This window comes from Morone saxatilis, unplaced genomic scaffold (assembly GCF_004916995.1).
Source record: "Morone saxatilis isolate NCDOM2014 unplaced genomic scaffold, NCSU_SB_2.0 Contig24, whole genome shotgun sequence".
In the NCBI taxonomy this organism is placed as follows: domain Eukaryota; kingdom Metazoa; phylum Chordata; class Actinopteri; family Moronidae; genus Morone; species Morone saxatilis.
The window spans coordinates 18,985,085-19,000,388 of record NW_023339807.1 but is presented as its reverse complement, the minus strand read 5'-3'; the positions used below and the strand labels follow the sequence as shown (position 1 = coordinate 19,000,388).

The 15,304-nt window shown below is 39.0% G+C and overlaps 1 protein-coding gene across 1 annotated transcript; it reads left to right on the top strand.

Moving 5' to 3' along the window:
* Positions 1-4,097: 4,097 nt before the first annotated feature.
* LOC118336580 (endoribonuclease ZC3H12A) lies at positions 4,098-13,110 on the top strand. Its single transcript, XM_035673250.1, has 6 exons — positions 4,098-4,251; positions 5,501-5,939; positions 6,498-6,637; positions 9,067-9,301; positions 9,477-9,583; positions 9,722-13,110. Exons 1-6 carry the CDS (start codon positions 4,227-4,229, stop codon positions 10,759-10,761), a joined length of 1,986 nt encoding a protein of 661 aa, XP_035529143.1. The 5' UTR covers positions 4,098-4,226; the 3' UTR covers positions 10,762-13,110.
* The last annotated feature ends 2,194 nt before the right edge of the window (positions 13,111-15,304 follow it).

Genomic DNA, 15,304 nt, shown 5'->3' with positions numbered 1-15,304 from the left:
TATTATATTCCAGCCAATAGATCCTCCTAAATGTTACCTACTGGACCTTTAAATAATTCATTTCACAGAATATGAGTAAATGCAAATGCGAATAATTATGAAATAAAAAAACACACATTCTGCAAGCAGAAATGATCTGATGAAGTCTAATATTCACTTTCCTTTCATGCTCCACTATGTTCACCAGCTAGTTGCTAACGTTTTTTGTTAGCTGTTGGGTGCTGGCAGGTAGCATACAGTGGGTTTTCTAATGATTTTTCAATTTAAATAATTGCCTGCTGTGCCAGAAAACTGTGTTTATGAGAGCAATAATTCTCTCTCTTTTCATTATGAGCGTTCCCTTTCACATTACACATAATTATTTTGTCCATCATTAAAATAAAAATATTGACTATAGCAGCTTTAAACATTTATTAATTTGCCTTTGTTAACTGTCCTTTGTTTGGCAGTATGTAAAGGAAGGTTTCATACAGTAGAATTAATAACATTTAAAACAGAAATACACCTGGTTAATCAATTTTTGACCAGTAAGAAGATTGAAAAACCAAAACAAATAATGTCTAGATGAATACAAATGCTTCCAGAGAATATCTCAGGTAGATGTCTGTGAACAGCAGGCTGGAGTAGTCACTACATTGTAATTCTACGCTCACATCCTACTCAGAGAATTCAGTTGTCACTAATCAAAGCAAATTTAATTAAACACAGACTCAAAACCTTGGCCCTCTCCATTATATTGCTCTTTTGTCCAATCTTCTATCAATGCTATGGCCACCTAGCTAGTTTTAATCCCTTACGTCCTCTACACTCGCACACAATGTTAGGAGGTCTTTGCTTGCTGATCTATGTAGGACAAGCACTGGGGTGTCTCAAGTAATAAATGAACAAGATGAATGTGGGGGATATGTTCATTTGAAAGCTCTTGTCACTGAGGGTTTGTCGTCCGGCTGCACAAAGGGTGGAGCCGTCCTGCCTGATTTACTTTAGATTCAAACCGTGGTTAAATTGGAAATCGTGAATCACTCTGACACCATTGGTGCAAGATGGATTACTCTAGTTAAAGGCTGCCTTTTCTTTCCTTTGGTTCTTTTTAAAGAAATCATACAAAAATTAATTTTTCTGACAGACGGCTGACCCGGGCAGTCAACGAAAGGAATAGCAAAGGGAGGCCAGCACTGAGGCACTACAAAGCTGGTTTTATCAGCACGGCACTATCCCAACCGCATCCAAAAGCTCTCAGCAGCACAATGAGCCTGGCTGAATATTTGATCAACTGTCTCGGGTTTAACAAGCCTTGCCAAACTACACCTGCCTGGAGGAAAAAGATATGCCTTTGAGTAGGGTAATGCCTCCCCCTAAGATGTTAAGGAAGTAAGCGTTTGATGTTCACAACACCCAATCTGCACTAAACTCATCCAATCTTGGGCACTTGGATTCTCAGCGAGGTTCAAGATTTGCATTACTGAACAATAGCTCTCTGGGTGCCAGTAATGCCTTCCAATATAATCTAGCCATAAATTACAAACAATACACTCAACCACAGTCCACTGGGGTAAATGGAGGGTTTACAGACTAAAATCAATAAAATACTATGTAACTGTCCTTCATGCTAAGTCTGATACAACTGATATTTTTCATAATGCACCTGAAACTCTCCCACATATAAAGACATAGATAACTTCACACAAATGTGTGAATTTATGTGTGTGCGCTTCCTGTATCTTTCTGTCTTTCCGTCTGAGCTTGAATGTGTGTATTTGTGTGTTCACCCCAACTCATCGTTGCTGGCTGCAGCTCATTGCCCTGCAGTAATATCAGGCCTTGCAGACACCTGGGACCAGTGGTGTGGGCCCTCAGAGGAAGCAACCACCTGGCAACTGGCCCTGATTACTTTCTCCACTCTCCGGAACTCAACTCTGTATATGCCATTAACCAGCTGCACGCATTGTGATCTTAACTCGACCGTGCCATTAACCCTGTACACAGAGTGTTGTTTACAATCGCACACACACACACACATTACACAGAACTTCACAACTTAACTGCCAACCTACTGAAGCCACAACTATTTGCAGACCAACATCTTCCATAATCTTTCCAGTAAAGGCTACACAGCGAGATAACATGGAGCAAGGGTGACATCTAGTGGGCAAATTATAGCACAATTATTATTGCAATAAAACACTATAATATATATGATATAAAATGTTTGAATGTGATTTAATTATGTATAGTATGATCTAGCATATACCAACCAACCTGACTGCCATATGTGTAAAAGTAATAACTAGAAAAGCAAAATCTTTTTTTTTGTCTGTAAATATTGAAGTTGTAACCCTTTAGTCTGCTACAAACCGTAAAGCATTGTTATTACAGCAAACAAGAAAATATTTGTTTTATGTTGTATGTGCTATGCATAAACAAATATCTATTTATTTTGTTTGTCAAAAAGTCTTTTGCAACTAAAAAAATATACAGTACAGTAAATCCTACATAGTGTGACTTTAACTTATGTCTGGGGCCAGTTTCACCCCGTTTGACCTACAGTAAACCCCAGATATTGAGCATATGACAATTCATTGTATTTAATCATGTCTTACAGAAGTAATTGCATAATTTGAACGTCGAGAAGATATCATTTTCAGATCACCTTTATTAGCAATTCTCATAAAATTAAGAAAATTCATAACGTATCAAGGAAATAAATTATGTTATTTATGTGTGTTGAGCTGTTAAGATTGCTCCCTATCTGGGGGAACTCATTTGTTTTTTATCTACAGATTTAATAATTTACATAAAGAAAACTGTGCAGTCAAGAGCATTTGATTTGTATTCTGATGCCTAATTTGTAAGAGTAATATATAATAAATAGATTAAATAGTTAATTCAACTTCATCCACTTTAATGAGGTTTAACGACCCAGTGGTAGAAGAAGTACTAATCATAAACATGGCTTTCTTTTTTTAAATGATTCTGTATATTGTAGTGTGTATTTTATTTGTTGATGTTTTTATATGAGATAATATCTGGAAATGCGAAGTAACTAGTAACTGAAGCAGTCAAATAAATGCAGTGGAGTAAGAAGTACAGTATTTCCCTATGTAGTGACGTTGAAGTATAGAGTAGCATAAAATGATAATACTCATATAAAGTACCTCAATATTATGCTTAAATACTTTAGTTAATGAATTTAGTTACTTTCTACTAGTGGCGCAAACAAACCAAACAATATTTTAATTCTGTCACCATTTCTATATTTTAAAGAGAGGTATATGACTGAATGATGGTTTATTCTTCTATATATATTGTTTTTATCTGAATACTGATTGTATAAGCAGTTCTGCTCTAACAGCAAACAAGCTAGTAGCATTATCAGTGTATGAGTTGATTTCATGTCCTTAAAATGAAACATAATATATCATACTTGGATTTTTTTTATTATTGTATTTGTGCCTTTGATTCACTTTTAGACAACAAAAATCACTACAAACTAAAAACATTGGTGTTGTTATTTTGCCTACTAACCACTAAGGGGCGTCTTTACACTAACCTGGTTGTATATGGATATGAGAGGATACCACTGATATTCAACACAAATAAGAGCATGAATACTCCAAAACATGACTAGAGACCATGAATCTTTTCCAACAAAATAATGAATTGTTCGTCACATGAATCTCCTCACTGGATCATCAGAAATGTTTACTGTTTTTCAAATTAAAACAGGTTAAAAGGTCTTTTACAAATGACAGCTAAACACACTGAATTAGCTTTACTAGCATTTTATTTGCCTAATATAACCGCATAGTGGCGATCTTTCTGTCAGTTTCTTTATTTAAATGATGAAACTAAACTATTTATTCTGGTCAATATAAATGTGGCCTACTCTATGAATAAATTAACTTGATTTGATTTTGGTTACTGGTAGACTATTTATGTTTTCCGCTTGTAGCTTTATTGCCTAAAGGCACAACATCGACAACAAAGAATATGCAAAGCACTACAGTGCAGAGCCTGACTGACAGGCAGAGAAAAAGGGAACGCCTGCTCTTATTTTTCATAGTATATGCAAATATTTCAAAGTGTCGCTCCGTCAGGGGAGACAGGAAGGGAAGGAACCATTTTCCAACAGGGAGGTGCTATGAAAGTCGAAACCGTGTTAAAGTTACTGTACTTCGAAACGCTGACAAGAGTTATGAGTGACTTCTGCTGACACATGGGACAACATGGGGGAAGAGATAAACGGTGGAGGTAAGTCGTCGCTTTGTCTCTGCGGTGAGGTTTTGTGGACGCTGTTACCTTTAACCTGCCGACCGGTTTGCGGTGGAAATGTCCCGTTGGAAACTTATCACCTGTGTCAAGTAGGCTAACGTTACATGTACACAGTCTTCCAAAGTCGTGGAGGGTTTATTATTATGTTCATGCAGGTAACATAACGTGGTGTAAAGCAGCGCAGCGTTTCTTCCTGTTATGTACAGCTGTCTTTATTAACATAGTAAAGGCCGAGGAGGCGAGCAGACTTTACAGTAGCCTGTGTCAGAAGCACAGGCCTCTTATACCTGATAGCCTACTGTGTGTATGCTATATATGTGTTATGTATTGTATCACATATATGTGATATATGAATACATCTGACTGGGTAACATCACACATTTGACATCTTTAACATATTTACAGACATTTACATAAAATCAAACTTTGGGAATGCCTATTTGTGGCTTTTTCCAGGTACACTGAATAAATATCTAATGGACATGAGCTCATAAGATGGAAAATGGCAAATGACAATTCTGTCAAGAGCAGAAGAATTTATTAAATGAGCTACTCTACTTTTAATGAACAATTATTTTAATAATATTGGTTGATCTGTTACTTTCTTGAATAATCAGTGTTTGATGTGTGAAACATCTTTAAAAGTGTCACAATATCATTGAGCCCAAGGTTTCATCATTAAATGTATTGTTTTGTTCAACAGTTCAAAACCACAAAATACTCAGTTTAAAGACAAAAACAACAAATTCTCAGATTTGAACGCATTTTCAGTTTTGGGGCATTTTAGCTGAAAAAAGAGGATTGATGATTAATGTCTAACGGCAGCCCAAGTCTGTAGTGTGTTCTGTATGAAACTCCTTAACAAGCAGTGAATGGAATAGTTAATACAAACTAAACTCGTGCTGTGCAACTCAGAACTTTAAAGTCTAGTGGCATTTTCTAAATGTCAGGCTGACTTCTGGGAAGGACATCTGGACTATTTCAATTTGATGGAATGGTGCAACCATAAAAAAAGGACATATAATCTTGGGTTTGGATAGAAAAACTCACAGTAAACATCTTGCAATGAGTCAATTTAGAATAATATTCTATCAGATTGTGTAATAAGATTATTTTATAACCTTAATGTGATTTTAAGAGCAGCAAAAAGGGAAAACTGGCACTTCCGAGCTTAAATTGTGTCAAATAAACATGTATTCCTAATAAAATGTAATTTTCCTTCAATCAGTCGATGAATATCACCCTGAGGCCGTACAACACATCTTATATGCTGCTGAAAAGAGGCCCAGATGCTCCAGAATGGATCAGGCACTTCCCAGCCAGAGCTCAGCTTCGGACCTGCTCGAAACAGACAGTGAGGAACTCACCCTCAGAGTGGACTTCTTCAGGAAACTGGGTTACCCCTCAGCAGAGGTGAAGACTGCTCTGAGGAAGCTGGGCCTGGGCACAGACACTAACTCTGTGTTGGGAGAGCTGGTCCGAAACAGGACCAGCTCTGCACTCTCCATGTCCAGTTCTGACAGTGATGAGAGGGGCACAGACCAAAAGGACCCTCTGCTGCCTCCCAGTTGGACCCTTGGACGTAAGAGATTCACACCCCAAGAGCAGAAGAATACCGACACTGAATTGAGGCCTGTTGTTATCGACGGCAGTAATGTTGCCATGAGGTAATCTTAAGGGGTTTTTTCCTCTCATTAATGGGATCATTAACTTAAATCATAATTTATAATCCCCATAGCTGCTACTTTTTACTTTGAACCACAGACCACCAATACCCTTACACAAAAAGCTACAAAACAACCAAAGCAGTGTTGTCCACCTGAAAGTAAAGCAGCTGTAAAATAATAACATGTTTCAAACCGCCATCACTCACTGCCATGTTGTTATAAAACTCTGACCCTTAAAAACATGCATTTTCCTCCTTGTTGTGTCACTTAGCTATTTAAAAAGGGCGTTCACCATCCTGCCTGTGCCTGTTTTTGTAAAGGTCACAATATGCAAATAGGCACACACCTTAAATTCTCCACCTTTCAAATTATGTGAAGTGTAACATACATAGTTCACAGTAAGTAATATCCTGAGGGAAGGTTCCCTGAGACAGAATGTTTTATGTGGCATTTAATGTGCTGTTGACACAGGTCAAGTTTTACCGTTCTTTTTCATCGTGTTTATTGTCCAATTATTTACTTAGTTACTAATGTTCTTACACCTGCTTCTTTTTACAGTCACGGCAACAAGGAAGTGTTCTCATGCCGAGGCATCCAGCTAGCAGTGAACTTCTTTATGGACCGAGGTCATAATACTATTACTGTGTTTGTTCCCACTTGGAGAAAAGAGCAGCCCAGACCTGACGCCCCCATAACAGGTGAGAATACAAGAAATGTACAACTAAGCAGACAGATGGTTCCCATCAAGTAGATTGGAGTTAATTTAGCCACAAAAACATTTCTCAGTCAAAGTGGAAACAATTTCTAAGCTAAAACCACAAGCAAGAAGAGGCTAACACCCCCTTTTATGAGACGGTCGGGTTCAAATTGACATTGGCTTTTTATTAATCCAATTATTGACCCTTGCATTCATAAACCTTTCAGTTTATAGCCACAGCCCTCGACTTATTAGCATACAGGAGAAAGTAGAGGCGGAAGCCACAAATCACTTTGTTCAGTTCCGTTCAAATACTCGTAGTCACTGACAATGTTTTTCCTGAGCTAAGTGAACGCATCATTGTCCAGCACAGATTCTGTCTTCATTTCAGTCTGTTGCTAGTCCAAGCTGTCACGTTCAGTTCGGTACTAAACTACACAAACACAACACAGAATCGCTTTGCAGCATATTATTTATAAATGAGCTATCAGATTCTGATAGTTTCAGTGGCTTTCACAGTCTTCAATATGCCTTTAACTAGGAAGCCAGGTACTGTGCAGTATGGCCGAGCTAACGACTGCTAAAAGCTACTGATGCGGTCAGTGACAATGTTGAGTCTGTATAGTCAGATCAAAGATTTGTTTGTATATGTACTACTAACCTCCATGTAACAGCAAGGGACTTTCCCAGCCTACAATGACATAAGCCAGGACACCAGCATTGGCAAGCTAGACTGGATGCCAGAATGCGTATCTTACATGACAATCTTTTGTGACTTAAATCAAATGCGCTTTTCGCAGACAAACTACTTTCATGTCCATGTGAGTCTCTCTCTCGTCGACTCCCAGCCAATAAAGAAGCAGTCTTGTCCAATGGGTCTCTTTCTTCACTGATAGAAGAAATACTTAGCTCAGTACAAATACCAAAGTGTAAAAATGTAAATTTGCCATTTTGCCAAGGGGTTTTCTGCTTTGTCTGTTTCTTGGTTGGGAGGAATTGCTACCTAGAGTCTCCAGTCGCAACTGGCCCAGCACATAACACTGTCATTTAACCCTTAAAGTATATTAAAGTATTATAAACAAGATATAACATGTTAATTAGTGAACTTGAAAATAAATAAGTATATTTTTCCAAATGTTGCCTTTAATTAGCCAGGACTTAACTATTTTCAGTTAAAACCCTTTCTTTCCTCTATCAATTTATTACCAAGAAATGTGAATACAACTAATTCATACTTTGCCGTAATCCCCCTCCCCCTTTGTTACGCCCTTGTATTCCTGTATCTGTGATTCATTCCCACAGTATAACCATGAGATAATGTTTCAGTGTTGTCAGAGGAAAAACTACAGAACTTAGCCATTGGGCAACACAATTAATGTTGTGAAACACAGTTTTACCCAACTTGCTAATGAGTTATGTTTCAGTATCACGCCAAGAGTGTGGGCATACACGATTTTCATGACAAGAATTATTTAGTGATAGAGTTTTTGTGTGGGTGCAGTAGGATATTCTCTGGCAGTAGAACACAATAGAGAGCTCAGTCAGTGACAGCTGAGTCACTAACGTGTTTGGGTGTATCTGAAGAATCCAGATTAATATCATGTCTACACTACACCACCTCATATTTTCAAACTCTTCCTGCTAACCTCAATGCATCGTCACTTTATGGCTGGAGTGTGTTAGTATGCGTAGGCTGTGTGGAGAAATCCAAAGGTTCTATTTTCAACCTGGGAACAAGGAAGTAAAAATCAGCCTGCAGTCATTCGTGGGAAAGTCCCATCAGGAAGTCCTTCTGTGTTTTTCTTTTCTTCCACACCTAGTTTACTGCAAGTAAGTGATTAGATGCTGACAATCATCTACAGCAGGAGAAGATGTACAGCAAGAGGTGAAGACAGACACAGAGGCACTTAGTTAGAAACACACCTTTAAGTGTATTGTCCATAATTCAGCAGCTCAGACTTTTTTCATGTAACCTGGCCTCTTTATGCATATTTCATGGCTCATTTAATTTCACTTAAAAGTCGTGTAGTAAAGCACCCACAGTGGGTGTATTATTTCTTTCATTCAACCACTTTGCATGTAGAGTAATATGATATAATGTACATAGAGATAGTTATGATGTTTGTACAGATGGTCTAATACCTTCTATTATGTGTTCTGTTTTCTGTGATTGATTGCTGGGGCTTTGTAAAATGCCTATTGTATTTTTTCTTAAGCTCTGTGGTTGTTGGTTCTTGTATGTGCAGTCGGAATGACAAATTGTATGTCATGTTATATGATAAATATGGTGATAAAAGCTATCCACTTTATGTCAGAAACTGTATTACACAGTAAATTATAATGTAAAAGGGTTTAAACACAAATACATAATATAAAATAAGTACCTCCTCTCCCCACAGCCATCTCACTCATGATTGTCTTCACTTTCAGATCAACACATCTTGATGGAGCTTGAAAAGCGGAAAATTGTGGTCTTCACTCCTTCACGCCGTGTTGGGGGTAAGCGAGTGGTTTGCTATGATGACCGCTTTATCGTCAAGTTGGCGTATGAGTCAGACGGAGTGATCGTATCGAATGACACCTACCGTGACCTCCAAGGAGAAAGACCTGAGTGGAAGAAATGCATCGAGGAGAGGCTCCTCATGTACTCCTTTGTGAATGACAAGTAAGCAATTAGCCTGTTTTTCTACATGAGCCAATGAGGTTTCACATTTTACTTCCATGTTTAATGTGGTTCCAGAGGGCATATTGCATCCTGAGGGTGTAATCAGGGAAACATAATTATGCAGCACACAGCTTATTTGTCACAAGGACATGAAGTTTTGTTTTTTTTTGTTCAGGTTCATGCCCCCAGATGACCCTCTGGGTCGCCATGGCCCCAGTCTTGACAACTTCCTTAGGAAAAAGCCTCTGCCTACAGAGCAAAAGAGACAGCCCTGTCCGTATGGTAAGATATGATTAGCACAGAGTTCAAGAAGAGGAACCATTCTGCTACAGTTTTTTTATACTGCGTATTGTGGAATGTAGTTCCCAAATGAGATGACCTTTAACTTTTGTGTGTGTGTCCATTTTTGTTTTTTCTCAGACAAAAAGTGCACTTATGGCATCAAATGTAAGTTCTACCATCCAGAGCGGTCAAACCAGTCTTACCTGTCATTGGCGGATGAATTGAGAGAAAAAGCCCAGATTTCTACTGTAAAAGAAGAGAGAAATGTCAGATTATCACCCAGACAACTTCAGTCTGAACCTGTGCCTGCTCATAAACCCTGCTCCCATCCTCACGACTCTAACACAGAGTACATAAGAGACCAGCAAAGTCCTTCACATGCTGGTCAGGTTAGTGAAAATTCACTGCTGTACTGGGAGGATGCTAGAAAAAGTCCAAATCATATGCCCTGTTCTGCAACAGGAAGCCAGTGTCAAAAAGATTGGTCTGGGCTGCACTCAATGCCCAGTCATTACTATGCCAACATGTCTCAGTACCTGGATTCTGGCCTTGGCTCTTATGAAAGCCACTACTCTGACTTTTCACATTACCCCAGCAACTCCCAGAGGCTCAGGCCCCAGCAGCCTGTCCTCAGTGGACCCAGACATGCCTCAGTGCATTTAGAGAAAAATAACAGCAGCCAGTCTTGCAGGTGCTTTTCTCATGTAGTGCCCCCAGCAGCTCATCAGCAGCAACATCACGGAAACCTGGACTCCAAGGGTCAAGCCAAATACGACACCTACCCACCTCACATGTTCCCACCTGGTGTGCCACAGCAACACAGCCTCCCCAGTCATCTTCATTACAGCGGAGCCACACATCATCAGCAAAATTACTGGTCAGACCCCTTTCAGGGGCTGCCCCAAGCCAGGACATCGCATAGTCTCCCCTCTTCAGTTAATACCTCATACTCGCACAACTCTTGCTGCTCTTATGGCCCTCAGTACCATTACTGGGACCAACAACAGTCATACACTCCTGCGTTTGACCCACAGAGGTTGGAACTCCGCAAGAAACTGCAAGCCATCTTCAACCCACATCAGGTGGATACAGTCATGGAAATGTTTCCACATCTGATGGACGCAGAGAAACTGGCCGCAGAGATCCTCAATCTGAAGACTCAGAGAGGGATATTCTGATGATTTTCTTTCCTTGCATCCTCTTCAGTCAGAACTAACATGACATTTGTGTTGACACTGTCATAGCAAACAGAGAATCTCTTGGATAGGTTTTATAGTGCCTATCGTTAAGTGATTTAAAGGCTAATTGCAAAGATGTTTCATTCTGTCTAATGTGCCATTATGGACGTGCAACTTTCTACTACCAGTTTAGATAATCTGGTCTGAGCTGTATGTAATTGTATGACATTGTAGTCAAATGTGATCTTGTCATCCTTGTTCTGGATGAAAAGTGCCTCTAGAGCAAAAAATTGTTTCACTAATCACTAATTTTCTAGAGTTTTGACTGTTGATGCATATTGTGTCAAATGTGATATATTTGAATCAGTAAGTTCTCATGCAATAACAAATTGCTGTACAAAGTGTTACTTTTTCTTTTACTTTCATTATAGTTCTTCAAAACAGCTTGGTCTTCAATATTATCTCTGTGAGGTGCAGCCATAGTATTTTGTAACATACAGTATTTACAGTAAATGCGAAGCAAATGAGGAAATTGAGAACACTTGTATGTAAAACTAGAAGTTGATACTGGCGAGAGGAATTTGCTGGTTCGTCAGCGCCCTTTTCCTGTTAATCAGCATCAGTTTCATAAAACATTCTCAGAACAGAAGTGCTGCTGTAACACTACACACACATTTCGGTTATTGTGTAATTGAAAAATGACAATAAGAAAATTGAAATGTAGTTCTCATGAACTTATAAGTATCTGTTGGAAAATCACAAGTAGTAACCATGTATAGGAAAAACCATGTCACTGAAAATAAAAAATGGGACGTGTCAGATACTATGCATGTCAGTTGGACTTACTTGTGAGGTTAGTGCGTACAATCAGAAAGTCAGGAACTTGGCCTTCAGTATTGGCACTGACTCATACTTTCATCATAACATAAGATTCCTACAAAACTCTCTTTTAAACTAAATTTCACTTTCACCTTTCTATTAAAACACTATTAAAAAACTAGGAAATGCTCTACACTGCAACTCATGTTGCAAGCTTTCTAATCTTTTTGTTTTTATAGTGTCTGGGGGTGAAAGGTCAGTCTGTGTTTGTGTATGTATCTATCATGTGACAATGTGTCAATTGGACAAAGTTTCTGGTTATTCTGGAGTTACTGCTGGATACACACAGCCTACTTTTCTGAAATGTGCTTTAACTGAGTTGAGAATTTTTGTCTCAAAGGATGGCAATGCCGATTGGTTGGTTCACCACTGGTCCAGACGGAATTATCTCGACAACTATTTGATTGATTGGAAATTTTGTACAGACATCCATTGTGCCATTTGGGCACAAATCTTGAATCTTTTGAGGTGAGCGCTCAGGGCAAGAAAAAAAAACAGGTTTTTAAGACCCACCCTTGAAGTTTTTTAGCCAAACCAGCCCTTGAGCTTGAAATTCAGAATTTCTCTGTGAGACTAAGACAGTATTTTGCTTGTTTTGTGAGCAGACTCATACACCAACTAACTCTGCTGTCTGTCCAAGCTCACACAATGGAACTATGTTTGATGAAAATTTTATTTTTATTGTAAATAAGAAACAAGACATGACACATTATATTATGTATTATATATTATGTACTTTGATACAAAGATTTATCTCATTATTATAAGGTGTAAGATCCTTGGCCGTAACTACTGTTCTGCCTTCAGTTGGCCCTCTTTCCACCCTCTTTCCACACATCCAAATGGGCAGCTCTGCATGACAGTCTGTGCTTTTGTCATTCCCAGGCCATCAGTAACTTGTGGAATGGTACAAAGGCACCATAGCCAGGCTTGCTGTAAAGGACAGAAATAACTGTTAAAATAATCTGCATGTTTTAAGTTAATTTAAGGAAAATCTAAATAAAAGAAAAAGCAGTGCGGAAGTGGTTTTAAATAGGTTAACTTGGTTTACCCGTGTGAATGACACGGTAGTTTACATATGCTTTCTGTATTTACCACAAGTCAGATTTTCATTGCTGCAGGCATGAGTTGCTGCAGGTATGAGTTTACACACCACATCCGAAGCGCATGCCTCACTTCTTACATGCTGTAATTTGAGCCTGCGAAGTTCACCTCAGCTTGAAATTTGCATATTCAGCTCAGCCACTAAGTGCACAGGATTTGTTCAAGTATGTTTGGTAGCATTGTTTGGCTGTTAAATTCCTCAGGGCCAGAGTGTGATGCTTTGAGAGACACTTTAATGTAATTGCATAAGGTTTGGGAATCACACTTTAATAACACATGATCCTGCCAGAATATTATCAGTCCCTTTAAATGAACTGTATAAATTTGTAATATAAATCAATGTAATAATGCACAATAAAATGGGTTTGTAGGAGGCATTTGACTTGTTTTTTTTTTTTTAAGTAGTAAAATTATTATAATAAAGCACCACTGAATGACACAGGGGTGAACGAAAGAAATCAAAGTGCACCACTGAATGTCAGGTCGCACACCCTGAGAGGTATTAAGTAGCTACATGTTGCTTGTGTTCCAAGAAAATTAGATCAGTTACCATTCAAAGTAGCTGTGTCCCCTGTGCCTGCCGTCATGCAATCCGTGATCAGGTGTCTGCAGCTCCACCCCGAGGTGGAGCTCTGCCTCCCCCTGCAGGTGGCCCAGGAAACGAATCGTTCCTGTGCTGATCCGTCCGGATGGCAGCATGATCCTGACTCGGTGACCCAGCTCCAAATCCATGGGTGAGTGTGGTACAAAAACCCGGTGAGGCCCTTGAGATGTTCTCCATGATCTCACACTCGAGAAAGAGAGGGCTCAGTCAGTAGGGGGTATTTTTTATTTATTTTTTTTAAACCTACATTTTGAAGTGAAATAAAAAAGATTCTCCTTCAAAAGGTAACAAAATCCACCAACCAGTAACACTAAAGGTCACTTGTTTACACAATATCTTCTTAGTTTAACCTGCACAAAAACTGGAGAGTAAAAACATTTTACAGGGAGTGAGGTGCCAGACTGCTCCCTTCCAACCAAGAAGCATCGGCCACACGACCAACCTGTTTTGACTCTTTGGTTTTTGTGGTGAATCTTATCATCCGGTGTATAAGGTTTTATTGGCAGAAATGAAATATAATATTTATAGGTATGTTTTCATTCATGTGAATTACACACTGGACCTCTAGGGCCTATACCTGGTGGCTGAGGATGAGGAGGAGGCAACTCTTGAGCTCAGTGGAGATGATGAGGATAACTGGCTGCCTGACAAACTGCAAGTGTCGCCTTTTGATGACCCTTCAGACCCTCTGTCTTGGTACATCATTCTTGAGAGACCACCTGTTCATTAGAAAACGTACTGAATTTAATAGCATGTATAAAAACTTCTGAATGTGCTCAGTGTGTATTACTGTCATTTACTTGAACACTCCTCAAATACTCCATTGTCGGCTCCTAGCTCTCCCTGGCCATCACAACTGCCCACTTTTATTAGGACCCCAGCCTGAGAAGACAGCTGAGGTAAAGGAGACAAGTTATCATTAGAGAAGTCATAGACACATGTTCAACCACAAACACAAACACAGACATACATTCACTAGCAAACCTGATATAGCTCTTCCTGTTTTCTCTGCAGCTCTGCAAACCTCCTTTCCCATGATGCTCTCTCACAGGCGATCCTGGTTTTGAGGGACAGTATCTCTTTCTCGGTTTTGGTAAGTCTTTTATCAAGGGCAGGTGTACGGTCAGGGCTACCTGGTATGGCTGCAATCCCTTTACTTTCAGAACCTGACAAATAAAGTCAAATTAGGTCATCACATCATATTTCTACTTACACATGAGCTGACGAGATGTAAAGTAGATTTATAATAGGATGCAGATAGACCTTTGGTTCCATAAAGGAGATAAGACAATACAGCTTGTTGTTTGTTTACATTTAACAGTCTGTTTTGAGGGATACTGCAAAGTCATCTTTTATAATCTCCCCCAAAAACCAAAAGGACCAATGTACATTTAATGTGCATGGAGCTAGAACACAACAGCCGCGCTGAGTAGATTCAAGCCAGCTAAATATGGTCTTTCTCTGTCTTTACGCTGTATAGATAAGGTGTACAGTTATATAAATATCTATTTTTCTTTTATAAAGAAGCATTTTATGGAGCTATTCCCTCATTCTGGGAAAGATGAATTGGTGAGGGCGGAGTTGTGTTTTAGTTTCTGTTTAAAAAAGATAGTAGTGAGCACATTGTATGACTATGAGATCCTTACCCACAAATGGTTTTAGTTGTCGGTTTGTGTCCCCTGTAATTGTGTGTTGTTCCCTTGGCAAGAATTTGATTGCATTGTATGGGCATATCTGTAATGCAAATAAACACGGCTCATATGAAAACATGTTACTGACAAGATATACAAATTTCCTACAAATGATAAATTCATTGGAATGTACCCTCACCCAAAGGAACCTGCAAGTGCACAGTATCCCCTTGAGCGTCCATGTAAACGCAGTCAACAGGATATATGCCATCATGTTGAAGCATGTTCACCTCACATTGTGGTACTCTAACTGGAGAAAGAAATT